Below are 15,140 nucleotides of genomic sequence, written 5' to 3'. Positions count from 1 at the left end.
GGAGAAGTGCTCAGATCATATATGCATCTGTCATCATAATTTCCTACATCACCATGCAGAAAATTGTCAGGCATTACAAATACCAAGGGAAAGACACAACCATGAGACCTGATGGTTAGCAAGGCGCCAGGCACTTGACACAATGGGGAGGCACCAGGAAAACTGAATTGTAAACACTAGAGAGGGATGTCACCAAAGCCAGTAATGGACCAGTAATGGAAGGCATGAAGAGGAGCTGGTGAAGGGTGGGAACCTGGGAGAGAAGGGGCATATGAAGTGAATGCTGTCACTGGAGCAGACTTCAGAAGTTCATGCTATTTGGAACATGTCTGCTCCCACTGCACGCACGACTGACTTTTGAGACTTGGTAACTTTTTACTGGGCTCTTGGCTGATCCTGCTTGCCTCCTCTGCTGTCCTGGCTTGGGCATGTACATGTGCACAACTCACGTGGTGCTCACAAGCACTCAGTCTGTGTGTGTGATGATAAAGCACTTGTGCTTAATGAAGGAAAGGCTGCAAGGCCAGAGCATCTAATGAAATGACATCAATGAAATGTAATCAGCATGAGCCACAGGATCAAAACATTTTAGCGTGCAAGGACACCTTCAGCAGAGTCAAGCTGAGATTTACCAGGCAACAGTAAACAACAAAATAACTGCAGCTAATAAATAGGGTGTAGCTATACTTCTTGTCAGAAAACAAGAAATCACCCAAAAAATGACAGTTTTATTAATTTAAAAACAAAACAAGGGAAAAAAAATCAGGTAATTAAAAAATGCACAGCTTTTGCTTTGCAAATTTTGCAAGCAGTGTAACTACTGACTTGAAAGCCTGATTACTAATTGCAACAGCCAAAACTTAGAGTGCCAGAATATGCACATTCATAATCCAAAACACTGCAAAGATAGGAGTATTAAAGTGAGCATACAATTTAACGTAGCGACAGAATTTGACACACAGTTACAGTCAAGGTGAAAACATAACAGATTAATTTTCTTTACAAGAGAAAATGAGCTATTGCATGTTGGTAGTCGCATTCACTTCAACATGGAAATTAACAGGAAAATTTACTAAATGTTACTACACAAGAATAAAAAACAAACACTTGACACTTACCAATCCTCATTTACATAAACCAAAACCTTTATTGCCTGTATTTATATAAATAGGGTGTCATACTGTAAGCTCCAGTTTACATTTATAAATGGAGAACATTTTGAAGAGCTCGTCAACAGCAATGTGACGTGTGCAAAAATACTGGAAAGAGAAATAAATATTCTAAAAAGAAAAAGAGAAGGAACTGCTCTCTCATGCCTAGAAATACCAAGTACCTCTTAGATTTCTAACTTGAAAAAAAACTTTGCCAATTTTAGATCAAAATAAATGCAGCAGATGTATTGCAACATTAATGCTAACTCAGAAAATACAACCCAAAGTCCTGAATGTAATCTTTACACCCACAGAAAACATTTCCGTATTTTATCTTGAAAGTACACTAGAGCACGTAGAACTAGTGGTGTATTACAATATATTCTCTTTAAAACACCAATTTTCACAGTCCTGGCAAACAGTACCAGCTCACTGCAAGCATTCCATTTAGTATTTCACAGCACACAAGTGTTGAGTAACTCATATACTGTAAATAAACACACACCAAGTAAACTGATGTTATTATCACATACCTTAAAACAGGTTTGTTTTTTTTCCCAAATTTGTGTGAATTTTGTTGCCTACAAAGTCAAGGACAACAATACCAATTAGTTCCTAGCACAGTATAAGCAAAATATCATTGGCACTCTCTCAAGTTAATAAATAATTCTAGCTGGTAACACATCTAGAAATACTCTGATCAATTCCTTAAAATTGGGAGCAGATGGGTGTCCACTAGAGACCAGAAGCAGGATTTATACAGGTTGATTCCACACTTCCAGTATATTTCAGAAGTACAAGGGAAATGCTGATTATCTCAAAGTCTTCAAATATCTTTTTAGTCAAAACTCTGCATGTAGTTTAAAATTTACTTATTTACAAGTCTCCAGTCCTTGAGATTTCAGATCTTCACAGTACTAAGTTAAAAATGTATCAGATACAGCCTCCTATAGTTTATCTGCACTCAGCACTGAAAGAGTCACATGACTTCTCGGGGAACTTCTCTAGGATACATTCATCACCAGGAAAGAAAACCCCCAAACACTTTAGCATTAAAATTTGCATCAGCCAGATATGTAGCCTAGTTAAGTAAGAACTTGAACTGCCAAGACGTTGGTTTACTATAAACAAAACCTGGGAACAGAAAGAAATTGATTTTTCTTTAAAATAAAAACCAGAAGACAGTTGGCAGTGGCACTTTGAATAAACTTACAAAGAAACAAACAGTCATTTCCATACAAGTCCAAGAGAGCGATCAAACAATGAACAGAGCAATCCACAGCATCGCTGCCATCTTCTCTTCAAGTGTTTATTTTGAAGGTCTGCTTTCACATCATAAACTCAGCTTTGGGACCAATCAACATTATCCTGAAAACTTTTTAAATAAAGGTCTTCTTTGGATTCCACAACTCCAGGAGTACTTTTCTTCAGTCCCCTGAATAAGGGCCATGCACTGTACCTAGAGGCTCAGTTGAGGAATGCTTGTTTCTACCAAGCACAGTCATACACACATCATTTTACTACTTCGATAGCAATTTATTTTTTCACAGTAAGTCACAAATTACCTTTGTCTAAAATAACTGCTCAGATTATGATGAACATCCCTTAGAGAGCCACACATTTTCTAACAGTATTTATGCCTGGACAGACTCTGCTGGAACGAGATTTCCTGTTGTATCCAGCTGCATACACTTACAAGAGCAGGCAGAAACTGGGCACTCAGTATGATCCCTAAACAGCAACAGCCAAAGAAAGAAAAGACAGGTAAAATAATTTTGCAATTATATCTTTGACTATGTGCAGAGGTGTAGTATCTCAGAAAAACTCAGTATCATAGTTCTGTTTTATTATTTAAACTTTATAATTATAGATACAGGAAAGGAGCCATGTTCTACTCAGTGCAGAACACATATGTGACATAACAAAATTTTAACATCAACTTACCTGAACCAGCTCAGCATATGACCAGCATGTCCACCATGCCTACAGTTGTGACACCAAGTAAACCAGTTGTTGAACTGGGCTAACTTCTTGTCTTTGCTAAGATCCACTTTTTCATCTGACTTGGATCCTCCTGTCCAAAGGCAAACCCACCCCCACAAATATGGTTGTAATCATTTATATTTCCATCTCAGCAACACCATTAAAATAAGTTTGAAATTAACAAGATAATGTGAAAAAGCATCCTTATTTTAAAATAGAAGTCATTAAAAATATTAAGACCTGGAAGAATGCCAGAAAAGAATTAGACTACTAAGCTGTTGCTTCGCATCTTATGGATATGCTAAACTTGCCAATTAAGTTTTACAGACAGAATCTCCATCAATGGTGACTTATGCCTTATTGATTGATTTATATTCCAGTAAATTATGGGCCTGTTCTGCTGCACATGACATCTTCCACTTTAGAAAAAAAATCAACAAAATCTAAGTTATGAATTGGAACAAATACAATATGAAAGTCATAACAAAGATTACTGAAAGAATGAGAAGAGGTAAATAAACATGTCAACTGTACAGCTGTTCATGGCTCTGTAATAAGACTGACTTAAAATATGGTCAAAATCCTTCTCATTTAGACATTATATAATGCTGAGCCAAAGACATGTAGAACCAAATTATTCTAGTCATAATACCACTTAGCTGTGTCAGCATGACCCATGCTTTCTCTCATAATTAGTAACAGAAAGTACACCATGCCCCTCTTCCTCTTCCAGCTAAAAATTAAGTCATTTACATTCAAAGATTTGTGTAGCATACCTACAATTCATCTCAAGAAAACACACTCCCCATTTCTTTCAGTTGCAAAGCTCACAATATGATCCCCACAATACCTGGATCTTTACATCAGTCTAACCATGGAATTTAACTGACAATCTCAAGGAAAACTGCCAGGACCAAGTAACTATGCATACTGTCTGATCCTAAGAATTGAAATAAAAGTTTCATCACAAGATTAGATGGATATAAAGAAGTTCTCAATTATGGTCCTTCTCCCTTCAAAATGATGAGTATGAATATTTACAGTATAAATAGGAAAAAAAAGTGCAACAGAAGACCTTTCAACAGGAGCTGCTAATTTGGCCTCTAACTAGTACCTTAGCTGAATAACTAAACCCACTGTGTCATACCTGGACAGCTGGAAACTGGTGTTCCCATATTAATCAAGCAGAGTGCACAGCGGGGAAGGGGCTTACGGCAACCAGGACAGCTCGTGACTTTTGACTTGGTTGGTGAACCACTGACTCCATACTGGCTAAAACCTCGCCCCTGATGAGGAATAGCTGAACAGCTGTAAGAGATTGATTTTCCACAGAAATTGCAACTCACAAACACCTAAAGAGAACAAATGCCCATTAATTTTTAGGTTTGCTTCCACTTTTGCTACACCTGTGAGTGAATCCATTCAAGGTAATTAACATTTATTTACCAGATATTCTAGAGAGTGCACTGGAAAGCCAAGACTACTTGTGAAGGAGTTCTTAGAAGTGGGCCTTAATGATGCTCACTAACTTCAAAACCACATAAAAAACATGCACCATTGCCAGAATTTCAAAAGATATTATTTAAGATAATAAAAGCTGTATCTTCAGTAATGGAAGAAATTAGGTTTACTCTACTTACTATATAAAGTCTGGTCTCTCCCTCCTTATAGTCAGATGACTACAATTCCCAACATAAGGACTATTCTAATATTATTTATCTGCATCCCTCATGTCACAAGTTGAGACGTGACACCAAGGAGCACATATTTTAAATTCATTAGGGCTATTTATGTTAGCAACACAAGGAAGGAGCAGTAAACTCAACTCCCTCCTGCTTGGAACAACTCTGCTTAAACAGCTGTGACTAATAAATGAATTCAAAACCAGCTTTCCTCAGAAACTCTCAGGCCCTAAAGCTTGTAATGAACATACTTAGCAGACATGAGAGAGTAAAAGGTGCCATGGTAAGACATGTTGGCTGAAACTGCCACCAGATGTTAAGAAGTTAGCATTTGAGCAGGGCGTTAGTTTTTGGGTCAGTGTATGTTCAGAACTGATAATAAAAGTTGCTGTTGCTCACTTTAGTTTCAGGTTCAAGGGCTTCAAAACAGCTTAGAGGTTTTTTTCAATTGAAACAAAAGCATTTTGAACTAGTTCCATGGTTTCAGCATCAGTCTCACCCTGACACTGGGTGATACATCTCTAATTTCATTTTTCAGCATGTGAGAGAAAAAAAAAATCAAATGACTTTCCAGTTTCCCCAGAAAAAGAAATGCTGTTAAGTTAGAGTTTCTGAAAGAACTGTTATCTGAAAAACAAAGTGACACCTCCCTTTTTTTAGGGCAGACTAAGTTGAAATCTTTATTTTGCACATAAATCCTCATGAAAACTAAGATGTGGCCAGCAAGGGTTTTTTTTACAGAAGTACCATGTCACATTCCTTTCTGGACTGGTCATATTTCACATAAGATTTATATTTACCTGGGCTAAAGGTTTTGAGCTGGGATCCAGCTTACTCCTATGGATATCAAATTCTGCACGTTTATGCCAAAACCTCCAAGCATCTAAAAGATTCCTGTAGTTCTCAATCCAGTACTGAACCCTTTCATCCTTAAGTACATCTGATGGAGAACCCTAACATAGGCAGGAAAAGACGTAATACACATTAAGGACACAGTACATATTACTCAATTTTTCAAATTAGTGTACCACAAGATATAAGAAACAATACAGTGTCATTTATCCTGAAGATGAATTTTCTGTTAAATTGTAATGTGAGTTTGAGTCCATTATTTAAAAAAAAACAAAGCCTACATACAAACAAAAAATCACACTTTTGTTCTCTACCAAAATCCTGAACACAAAAAGAAAAAAAAGAAAAAAAGGAAAATTTCAGGAAATACATCAGCAATAAGCAGATAAATGGGTATTCCCAGTTCAGCTAGTGAAAAGGACTGCGATTTTCTTTTATCTCTTTCCCCTACTATCTCCTCAAGCTACCTCAACTAGAGAATTCACACTCTCTGAAGACACATACTTATCAGTTAACACTGAATTTCAAGTGAACTCTACAAAAAAAAACCCCAAAAGAACCAACTGTCCCAATTTAATACAGAAAATACTTTTTAGTTCACAAGATTCAACACTACCCTGATAAAGCAAGTACATTTAGTTTTCCTCCATAAAATTTATTTTGGAGTGAAACACTAACCTGTAGCATGCAATAGCTTGCTGTCTGGACATCTCCAGTTCTGTCAACATAACTTTCCATCAAGTCAACTCCATCTTTTGTCAGCCCTGTTAACAGTATTCCCTCCAAATTCCCAGCCTCTTTCATTTCATTTGTCAGCTTTTCAATAAACCTGTTGAGCTATAAAAAATATATATGAAGAAATATATAAATATATGTAAAAACAGCATCTGCTGCTGACAGACTGCATTGCTTGCTGGATGTTACACAGAAAATGTTAAATTACTGCATGACACTGCATGAAATCTAGTGTTTATAAACAAACTTTAAGCTTCCTGATAGAAAATGCAAGAGTTTATGTGTTCTTAGAATACTTTGGTGAATTTAAAATAGAACATTTCTGCTGCAAAACCAAACCGTAATTTGAGAGAACATTAACACCTAGAAATAAATACTGAATAAATAGAAGTACTCTCCAGTAAAACAGGTGTACAGTTAATGCGACTGCATTTGAACTACCATATAATGAATACTCACAAAAATCTCCAAAACCACAAAACCAATAAAGCCCCCAAACCAGCCAAAAAATGAATAAAAAATTAATTAATTGAAAGTACAAACTAAAAACCAGATTATACCATACCTTATATACTATGGTGATAAGAAAAAACAAATCATTCATGACTCATTATTTCCACTGTTCACCCCTCTACCTGAGAGTTTCTTCTGCCTCTGAATAAAAATCAAGTTTAAAAGTTTGTTTAAATGTGCAACCACAAACTTACCTGAGCATCATTGAGGAACTTGCAAGCAAATGCCACTCTGTCTCGTACAGCTACGTTATTTTCATACTTTACAGAGAAAAATGAGAATAATAACATCAGATATGTTTTCATTTTTCCAACCCATTGTAAAAATCAGAACACTTTCACTACTGTCTTAACTAATAAAAATGAAATTGATTGTGCACAAAGAAAATGACAGCTGGAGAAGGCTAACTCTAAATATCAGCTTATTGTTTGTCCTAAGACACAGGTACCAGAGGAAGACTGTAGATACAGGAACAACCTACCGGGAAAGCCTGGTACAACACATCCTACATGATTTATGAAACTCTACAAAAATAAACTATGCAAGTCCTGTAGAGGACCTTAGTGCTTCCAGCATGGATAACCAGGAGTCCCACCAAGCCACAGGCAGAAGAAAAAACAAACCAAGTTCAGTTTACTGTATTTATAAAATAACTAGCCTAACCACTCCATTCCTACCTTAAATTGCAAACAGAAGTTAACAAAGCAAACAAAACACCCCAAGCAAACAAAAACTAAACATCCAGAATGAATGTCTCAGAAGTATTTTAACACTTGAGGTCCAGCAGTGTATCTATATTCACTTTCTGCTTTTTAACCATTTTACTAGATGTGACACTGAAGAAAAAAAAATACCTCTCTGTATTAATTCTCACACTTAGCTATGCCCATATTTTTCCCTCTGATATTCTCAGATGAGAAATTTTAACTGACATTGCCCAAAAAAGATGTGCTTGCCAAAATCTTTCATGAAGACATCAACAGGTCTCGCTGAAGGAAAAATTAAAATTAAAACCAAACAGCACCTTATCATGTGTGAGTTGCCAGTTCATCAATAAAAAAAATCTATAAATTACTACCCAACATCCAGAGAGCAACAATACTTTCTCAAAGACAGAAAAAAAAATCAGGTTTCTCTGCTCTGGGATTCCTATTATTTTTCATTACCCTAAGAGCATCAAATTATGACAACTTCACTTTCAACAGCTTTGGGCCAATTACTCTACTGCATTATGGGAGTCCTCCCCTAGGCTAAATAATTCCTGTTGAATCAAGTATTTCTACTGTTCTCTAACCAGGAATCAAGTCCATTAACTCCTCCAAAGGCTTAAAGTATCTCATGATTAAAGATTTAGTTTGCCCTTTAAATGGCATTTCTGTATCAGTTTCAGATGTTCTGGAACTACTTTACTGTTTCAACAAAGTGAAATTATTTTTACAAGTAAGCAACGGAAAATAAAATAAAATTCAATGCAAATGTAGCTTGATGTAAGTTCTGCAAACTCCCCTCCATTTAGTCTTTTTGCAATTCCATTATTGATCTCTCTTATGTTTATTCCCACTGCTCACATTATTTTGATAATGTATTTCTAGAGGTTTTATAACTCCATGCTAAAAACAAAATTCCTCTAAAAAATGTGTTAACTATAATCGGTATTTTGGCCATTCATGCATGACTTCTTCACTAACATAACATTCGCTAATATGAGATGTCTCTTTTGCAGAAAGAAATGCTATTTGCCAGCACCAGGATAAAAGAATAAATTTTAATTTGATTCATTCTTGGGGTGTATAGCACTCCCCCTACATATATGCATGTACCTATACACTCCTGTTGCATTAAGAAATTTTAACACAAAAATTTACTCACCAAAACACCATCATATGAACCAGACTCACTCGTCAGGAAAGCAAACATAGCACACAAGTAGGGATTGTTCAACTGCAGTCTCAGAGTACTGCACATTTCTCTCCAAAGTGAGTTCTTCTCATCTGTGTAGCCTGACAGAGCCATTGCTACTACATTAAGGTTCAGATCACCTGATTTATGAAAATCAATCAGTGAAACAAGATTATTCAAATTAAGGACTTTAAAAAATCCCGTTAGAACTGTAAATGAAAGCATCCATTTGAAACACAATGATTTGTCAGGCTGCAACACAAAATGCAGTAGAATTAACACTACCTAAATTAATGTGCATACACTACTATGTATAATAGATTTTCCTTTAAATGTGTCTGTTCAGATAAGTTAGCATCTACATGCATGACAGCCACTTCAAACAACATCACACTATTTGTGGTATTTTAAATAGCAATAATAAAAGATTGTCATTATCACAATTCATATCCACAAGACGTGAAAAGACAGGATTGTATATCCAGTCATTGTTTAACAAACCTAGCTGGAGGATGATAATTTTATAAAGAAGTTTCAAACTAAGAAGTTTCCTTAAAATGAGAAAACTATTTAATGTAAATATTCATTCTGTCAGAAAGTTCAATTTTATTATTGAATTTGAAAATAGCATGTCTACACTCTGAACCCCCATTGTGGAAAGCACAACCAGACACTCTTTCCCCCAGTAACTCCATTAAAGTAAAAATCCCACTAGTTCTGAACATATGTCTTTCTGGAGCTGTTATCAGTAGGAACTTCTGAAACATATCTATTTTAAATAGACAGCATGGCATATAGTAGTCTGATGAGTGAAATATGAGGATTTGGAAAGCTTCAGTATAAGCATTTCAACAATTTTACAACACCACAAGCATCTATCTTCCATAATTCTGTTAACAGAAAAAAAATCTACTAATGTGATACAGTGCCAAAATAAAAGACTAAACACAATACACACCTTTTCCTGAGGAAGCCCCTTTATTCAGAATTTGTATTGCTCGTCGTATGTCCAAGTTGAAAAGTGCTACAGCAGCAGCTCGCTCCCAGTCTCCTTCCTGTTCCAATGAATTTAGGAAAGGTTCCACATCTAAGTCTGTTCCCTTCTTTATCCACCCACAGAGCTGCAAAGCCAAAGATCTCTCCTCACTCAGATATTGAATAATATCTGCCTGTCTATCAGATCCACTCCTGCTGTGCCTGAGATTCTCTGTTGTTCCTAGAAATGGGAAATAAGTTAAATTACGCTTAAATCACAGTTTCAGTTGCAATCACAACAAAAGGTTTTGATTTCAATCATAAAGCAGGGTACAAAAGCTGAGTATCACGTTTTAGTATTTTAACATTGCTTACAATTCCATGGTAAGGAGCAGCAGGAACAAAATTATTTTCATCTGCTAAAAATTATGCACCTAAGCTTGACACATAATCCTCAGTCTTTTTTCTTTCTTCTACCACTTGTTACATTTGACAGGAGTTCTCAATATGTTCAAATTGAAAATACAAAATACACTGTCAAGCACCTGTTCTACCAGTTCTCAGCCAGCATCAATGTGTTAGGAGCTTTCCCACCACTGAAGACTCATTTTTTGCTCTAAGAAGCATAGTTATTAATAAGACATATAGTGAATAGAGAAAGAAATATTTGAATAATAAAACTGTATTACAAAAAATTTGAGCAAGCATGAGGCAGAATGTGATGAACTAGGGGTGACCACCACTTCAGAACAGGTCATCTTATTTAAACGTAGTTGTACAAATGTTCTTAATACATCAGCAGTGACTACAGCAAAGTTACCTTTCTACAACTCCACCCTGATGTGGAGCTTTGAAAAATACAATAGCTATGCAGGGAGCAAGAATTCTTAGTGCCATAGTCAAAACTCAAATGTCTGAAACAGTTCAAAGATTTCCTTCTAAGGATACTATGCTTCCACAATTACTGACTTTCAAAGAACATTGAAAACTCTGGAAATTACTGTTAACTTACATTATTAAGACACCAACAGTAATACTTTGTTTTGGTATTTTTACATAGGCTCTTTGAACAACTGCCATAGACAAACCTATGAGTGCATCATTCTATAAACATACAATAATACTTAGCAAAGTTGGAATATTCTTACCCAAAGATGACTTCACAATTGATTTAATGCCAGCGTAAACTAAGGGACCTTTGTTTCCTGTAAGTTTTTGATCCATATCTTCAGTATACTGCTTCATAAGTATTTTCATGTATAGGAAGCTTAATTTTCCCCAAAAAAAATGTTTTTAAAAAATTAAAGTCACATCCTGTTAACATATAGAAAGTATTTGCAGGATGTTGCATTGTATTTAAAGACTTTAATGCATTTTATGTAAGTGGTTTACATATAAAGGTATATTACTTCCTTAGGACAAGAATCACAATAAAATAAAGGATATAATGCAGAGTGTACCAAAGCGATTTCAGCTGAGGATCTTCATTTCCAGCTAGGAGGTGATTTCTCCAAACTTGTTCAGTATCAAGACCATACCTTGACAGAGCTCTGAGGCGCATTTTGGTTGCTATGTCTTTTTCCAAGGAACTAGCCTTTCCTTCTTCTGTACACTCATACAAATGTCGTCCACAAGCCCACATTAAGGATGTCACCGGGCTCCATGCAAGAGAAATTCTTTCAAAAACTGTGAAGTCAGACATAGTCCTGTTGGGAGTCACTACTACCATTCGATTTTGACTTGTGGGATGCCAGGCAAACGAAGCAATGTAATTTTCACATGGTTGGACACTTCTTTCAATTATTGTCGGCTCAGTTTCATCTCCAATAGGGGTGGGAGTATGCTGCATGTCATACAGTCTAATGATGTTACTATCTCTTGTTAAAGTAGCTAACAGCCCAGTCCTTGTTGGACACCATGCAACTTTTGTTAAGGGTTTTGGTTGCTCTGTCAGGGTCAAAACAGGCTTTTCAAACTTTCTTAAATCCCATATGGCAACCTGACCTTCATAGAAGGAAGCGACACGATCGTGGAAATAGGGATCAACAGTCACTCCTTGGACAGCCTTGGTGTTTACAAATATTTTTTGGCTTGTGTTCCTAAGATCAAAGATAGCCAGATTTCGATGCATTCCAGCTAACAGCAGCTTCTGATCCCGTGGAAGCCAACAGAGAGAGAGACAAGCATCATTCTGTCCTAATTCATACAGTGGTTTTGTTACTACCAGGCCTGCTTCCGCATCTCCTGCTGAAAGCCTTACTTTCTCTGTAGCAACTGCAGTCTCTGGGGCATATTTGCTGCTGATATCCCAGATCAGGACTGAAAAGTCAGCCCGATGTTTATCTAACCCAGCAGCAAGCCAATTGCTATCCAGTGGATTCCACGCCAGGGTATTGCATTGCCGAGCATGTTTGGGAACAAACTCTTTGCCTATCAAATCTTTAGATTTTGAGTTGTGATCTTGTCCGAGGCTGGTAAGTACCACTCGGCCATTGGCCTGTCCAACAGCAAGGAGGCATTCAGGATCATACTTGGGATACCAAGCCACACATTTCATGTACGGTGTATCTGAATTTATTGACAGTAGTGTAGCTGTAGTTTCCTCTGACAACCGCAAGGACCCTGCCTTGAGTTCTGAACTTACAGCAGAGTCAATGTGATAAAGGCTCAGCTCTGAATCGCACACAACAAATCTGTCAACATGGTGTGGGGCCCACAGGATATCAGGTTTGGAGCCACTCATGGCTAGGGTAAGTTGACACACAATTTAAGCTCTGCTAAGAAGATTCAGGTGATATCCATGCATATGGAAACTGTTGAGAAAATAATTTGTAGGAATGTTATCAAAAACCCAAGTTCTTTTTCAATCTGAAAACATCATTAAACAAACAAAACCAAATGATTTTTAGACAAAGAGTTTAACTCATAACACTTTTCAGGCCAAATCCTTTAGCATTCTCCTCATAGCACATGTTTTTGCTGGTATGTATGTACTAAGACAGAACCAACACGGCCACCTGCAAAGTGATGACAACAGGATTTGCTGTGTTTACAAACTCCACATCAGTATTAAGCAAGAAGGCATTGCCCAAGCTCCACTGTGGCAGGATGGGTGGGTGTGCCGCTGGGAAAGAGCCACTCCCTCAAACATCTAGAAGAGAATTTCCCTGCCTAATCAAAAAACATTAAGAGATAAAAATTAAACTTCTGTCAGTTTTGCCTAAAGCCCGCTCCATAGGCTAGAAAGGCTTCCTCTCTTGGAAGATTTCAACAGAAATTCAAATTTTCATCTTACTACACAGCTCCTAATCTCACCACCTGCCCCAGCGTTACCTTCCCTCCATTCGTATCTGGTCTATCCAGCATCCAGATAGACACATTACTGTCAAAACTCCCTGCGCACTTTCGGTAGCTGCACGCCCAGAATCACTACACGTGCCTGCATGCAAACAGACCCCACAATCCTATACACCTCTGTTATTATTGTGGAAAAGGACCCAAGATCGGGATATATGAAAAAAACCCATTATTTACTCCACTTGGGCCCCCCCCGTGTGCCTGCAGATCACCCCGCCGCCCGCCTCCGAGGGGGCGCAGGGTTCCCGGCCGCAGCCCGTTCCCGGCAGGAGACGCGGAGCGCGGAGGAGGCCGCAAGTTCAGAGCGGTCCAGAGCCGGTAGGAGCGAGCCCGCCCGCCCCTCCACCTTCCCCCCCTCCGTTCAGGGGCGCGGCAGCCGCTCACCCCGCTCAGTCCGCGGGAGGCTCCAGCCCGGCCTCCGCCAGCGACCCCGCCGCCCGGGTAAGGGAACGGGAATCGCAGCAGTTTCCGGCTGCGGCGGCGCTTCCGGCGCGCCGCGGAAGCGGAAGCACCGCCAGCGAGGGGCGTTTCCGGTGGGCGGGGCCGAGCGCTTCCGGTCCCGGGCGCGTACTCCCTCCCATTGGCGGGCGGGAGGGCCGCGTGCCCCGCCCACCTCGCGCGGCCCCCCGGAAGGAGAGGAGACGGGAGCTCCTCGCACTGGAGCGGGGAGCGTGGGAAGGGGCACCCGCTGCGGCCCCTTCCAGCCTGAAACATTCTGCGACCCCACAGAGCATCTAATTCTCTTGCCTTTTGGGACTACCTAAAAACAGAGGCCAAACCAAATTAAGAGAATAAAAAGCAGTTTTATTTATTGAAGGACCTCCAGGTGCGTTTATGGCAGACGAAGCCCCCCCAGGGGCTACACCCAGAAATGGACGACGGGTCACGGGTTTTCATACTTGCATAAGTTTGATCCCTATGCATATTGGGGGTTAGTCTTCCAGTTACGGCGTCGGGCAATGATTACCCAAGTTTGCTTCCCCCTCCAACTCACTTTTGTTTACATTTCTCAGGGCCTGAAACAATAAGGTATCGTTCATTCCCAGACCTAGAGAGGAATTGTTTAGTCTGACCAAAATAGGAAAGCTGTAGCTCACGCTCTGTGTGGAGTTTAGAGTTCTACACTAAAGAATCACGGGATTACAAATACATGAAAAGTATAAAAGCTAAAATCCTGAGGTGTCTGTTCCAATGCCCCTGCCAAGGACACCTCCCAGTGTACCACTTTGCTCAGAGCCCTGTCGAGCCTGGCCTTGAATACTTCCAGGGGTGGGACATCACAGCTTCTCTGGGCAACCTGTGCCAGTGCCTCACCAGTGAAGAATTTCTCCCTCATATCCAGTCTAACTCTACCCCCTTTTTGCTGGGGACCAACTCAGAGAGCCAAAGCACGGGGTTTTGAGACTATGTGCCCTCTCTGCAAAACTGTTCCCATTATTTGATGTGGCAGTGATAAAAATTCCTTACCTATAAATTACCCGAAAAAAAATCCAAACATATTTCCACACTCCTATGTGATTAGGATTTTATAACCTGTTCTTCTGCAAGCCACTGAGATGTGAACTTTTACCTTTTTTCTTTTGTTTTCAAAGCTCTCTAAAATTCTCTGTAATAAAAATTATAAACTAAAGTAGTAATTGGACAACTTAATATTCTCTGATAATAGCATTCTTCATCTAGAAACAGTGATATTTAGCCTGGAAATGTTTAAATACCACATTTCTAAAGTTTTCTTCAGCACTGTTGGAGTCAGGACATTACTTCCTTACTTTAGCTTGTTCTCTTCCTTTTTCATAAAAGAAAGGAAATGCATATACTTTTTCTTCCTTATTAAATATTTGCCCACTTTCTCTTTTGAATTACTGCATATAATTTTTAACAGCCTTTCCAATGTTTTTATAACTTAGAAAAGAACTTTAAAGAAAATGTATGATAGATCGTTGTTCGTCCATTTTTTCAATAATCTGCATGTATTTGGTGCTTTTAGTTTAAA

At 38.5% G+C, this 15,140-nt stretch overlaps 1 protein-coding gene across 5 annotated transcripts; it reads right to left on the bottom strand.

Annotated features, from left to right (window-relative positions):
* Positions 1-708: 708 nt before the first annotated feature.
* MIOS (meiosis regulator for oocyte development) lies at positions 709-13,640 on the bottom strand. 5 transcript variants are annotated; one of them, XR_009933926.1, is made up of 11 exons: positions 11,237-12,603; positions 10,939-11,037; positions 9,774-10,031; positions 8,786-8,955; positions 7,111-7,176; positions 6,347-6,505; positions 5,617-5,769; positions 4,282-4,486; positions 3,096-3,225; positions 2,717-2,882; positions 709-1,732 (listed from the first exon to the last, which is right to left on the bottom strand). XR_009933926.1 is itself a non-coding variant. In XM_062508032.1 (11 exons), exons 2-11 carry the CDS (start codon positions 12,531-12,533, stop codon positions 2,786-2,788), a joined length of 2,634 nt encoding a protein of 877 aa, XP_062364016.1. In that variant the 5' UTR covers positions 12,534-12,603; positions 13,532-13,640; the 3' UTR covers positions 709-2,785. The 5 variants fall into 5 exon arrangements, 3 of the variants coding, with proteins under 3 accessions (XP_062364016.1, XP_062364027.1, XP_062364034.1); XM_062508032.1 differs by adding an exon at positions 13,532-13,640 and having other exon boundaries at positions 709-2,882; XM_062508043.1 differs by lacking the exon at positions 5,617-5,769 and having other exon boundaries at positions 709-2,882.
* Positions 13,641-15,140: the final 1,500 nt, after the last annotated feature.

Source organism: Cinclus cinclus, chromosome 1, assembly GCF_963662255.1.
Source record: "Cinclus cinclus chromosome 1, bCinCin1.1, whole genome shotgun sequence".
NCBI classification, from domain to species: domain Eukaryota; kingdom Metazoa; phylum Chordata; class Aves; order Passeriformes; family Cinclidae; genus Cinclus; species Cinclus cinclus.
This window is presented reverse-complemented; position numbering and strand designations above follow the sequence as displayed.

What these genes read in the sequence shown, in the direction of transcription:
- MIOS (XM_062508032.1), bottom strand. Translation starts at nt 12,533, where the DNA reads ATGAGTGGCTCCAAACCTGATATCCTGTGGGCCCCACACCATGTTGAC. An exon ending in CAAGCTATTGCATGCTACAG is followed by an intron (nt 5,770 to 6,346) that starts GTTAGTGTTTCA and finishes TGCCTATGTTAG; the next exon opens with GGTTCTCCATCAGATGTACT. An exon ending in CATATGCTGAGCTGGTTCAG is followed by an intron (nt 2,883 to 3,095) that starts GTAAGTTGATGT and finishes GTTGCTGTTTAG; the next exon opens with GGATCATACTGAGTGCCCAG.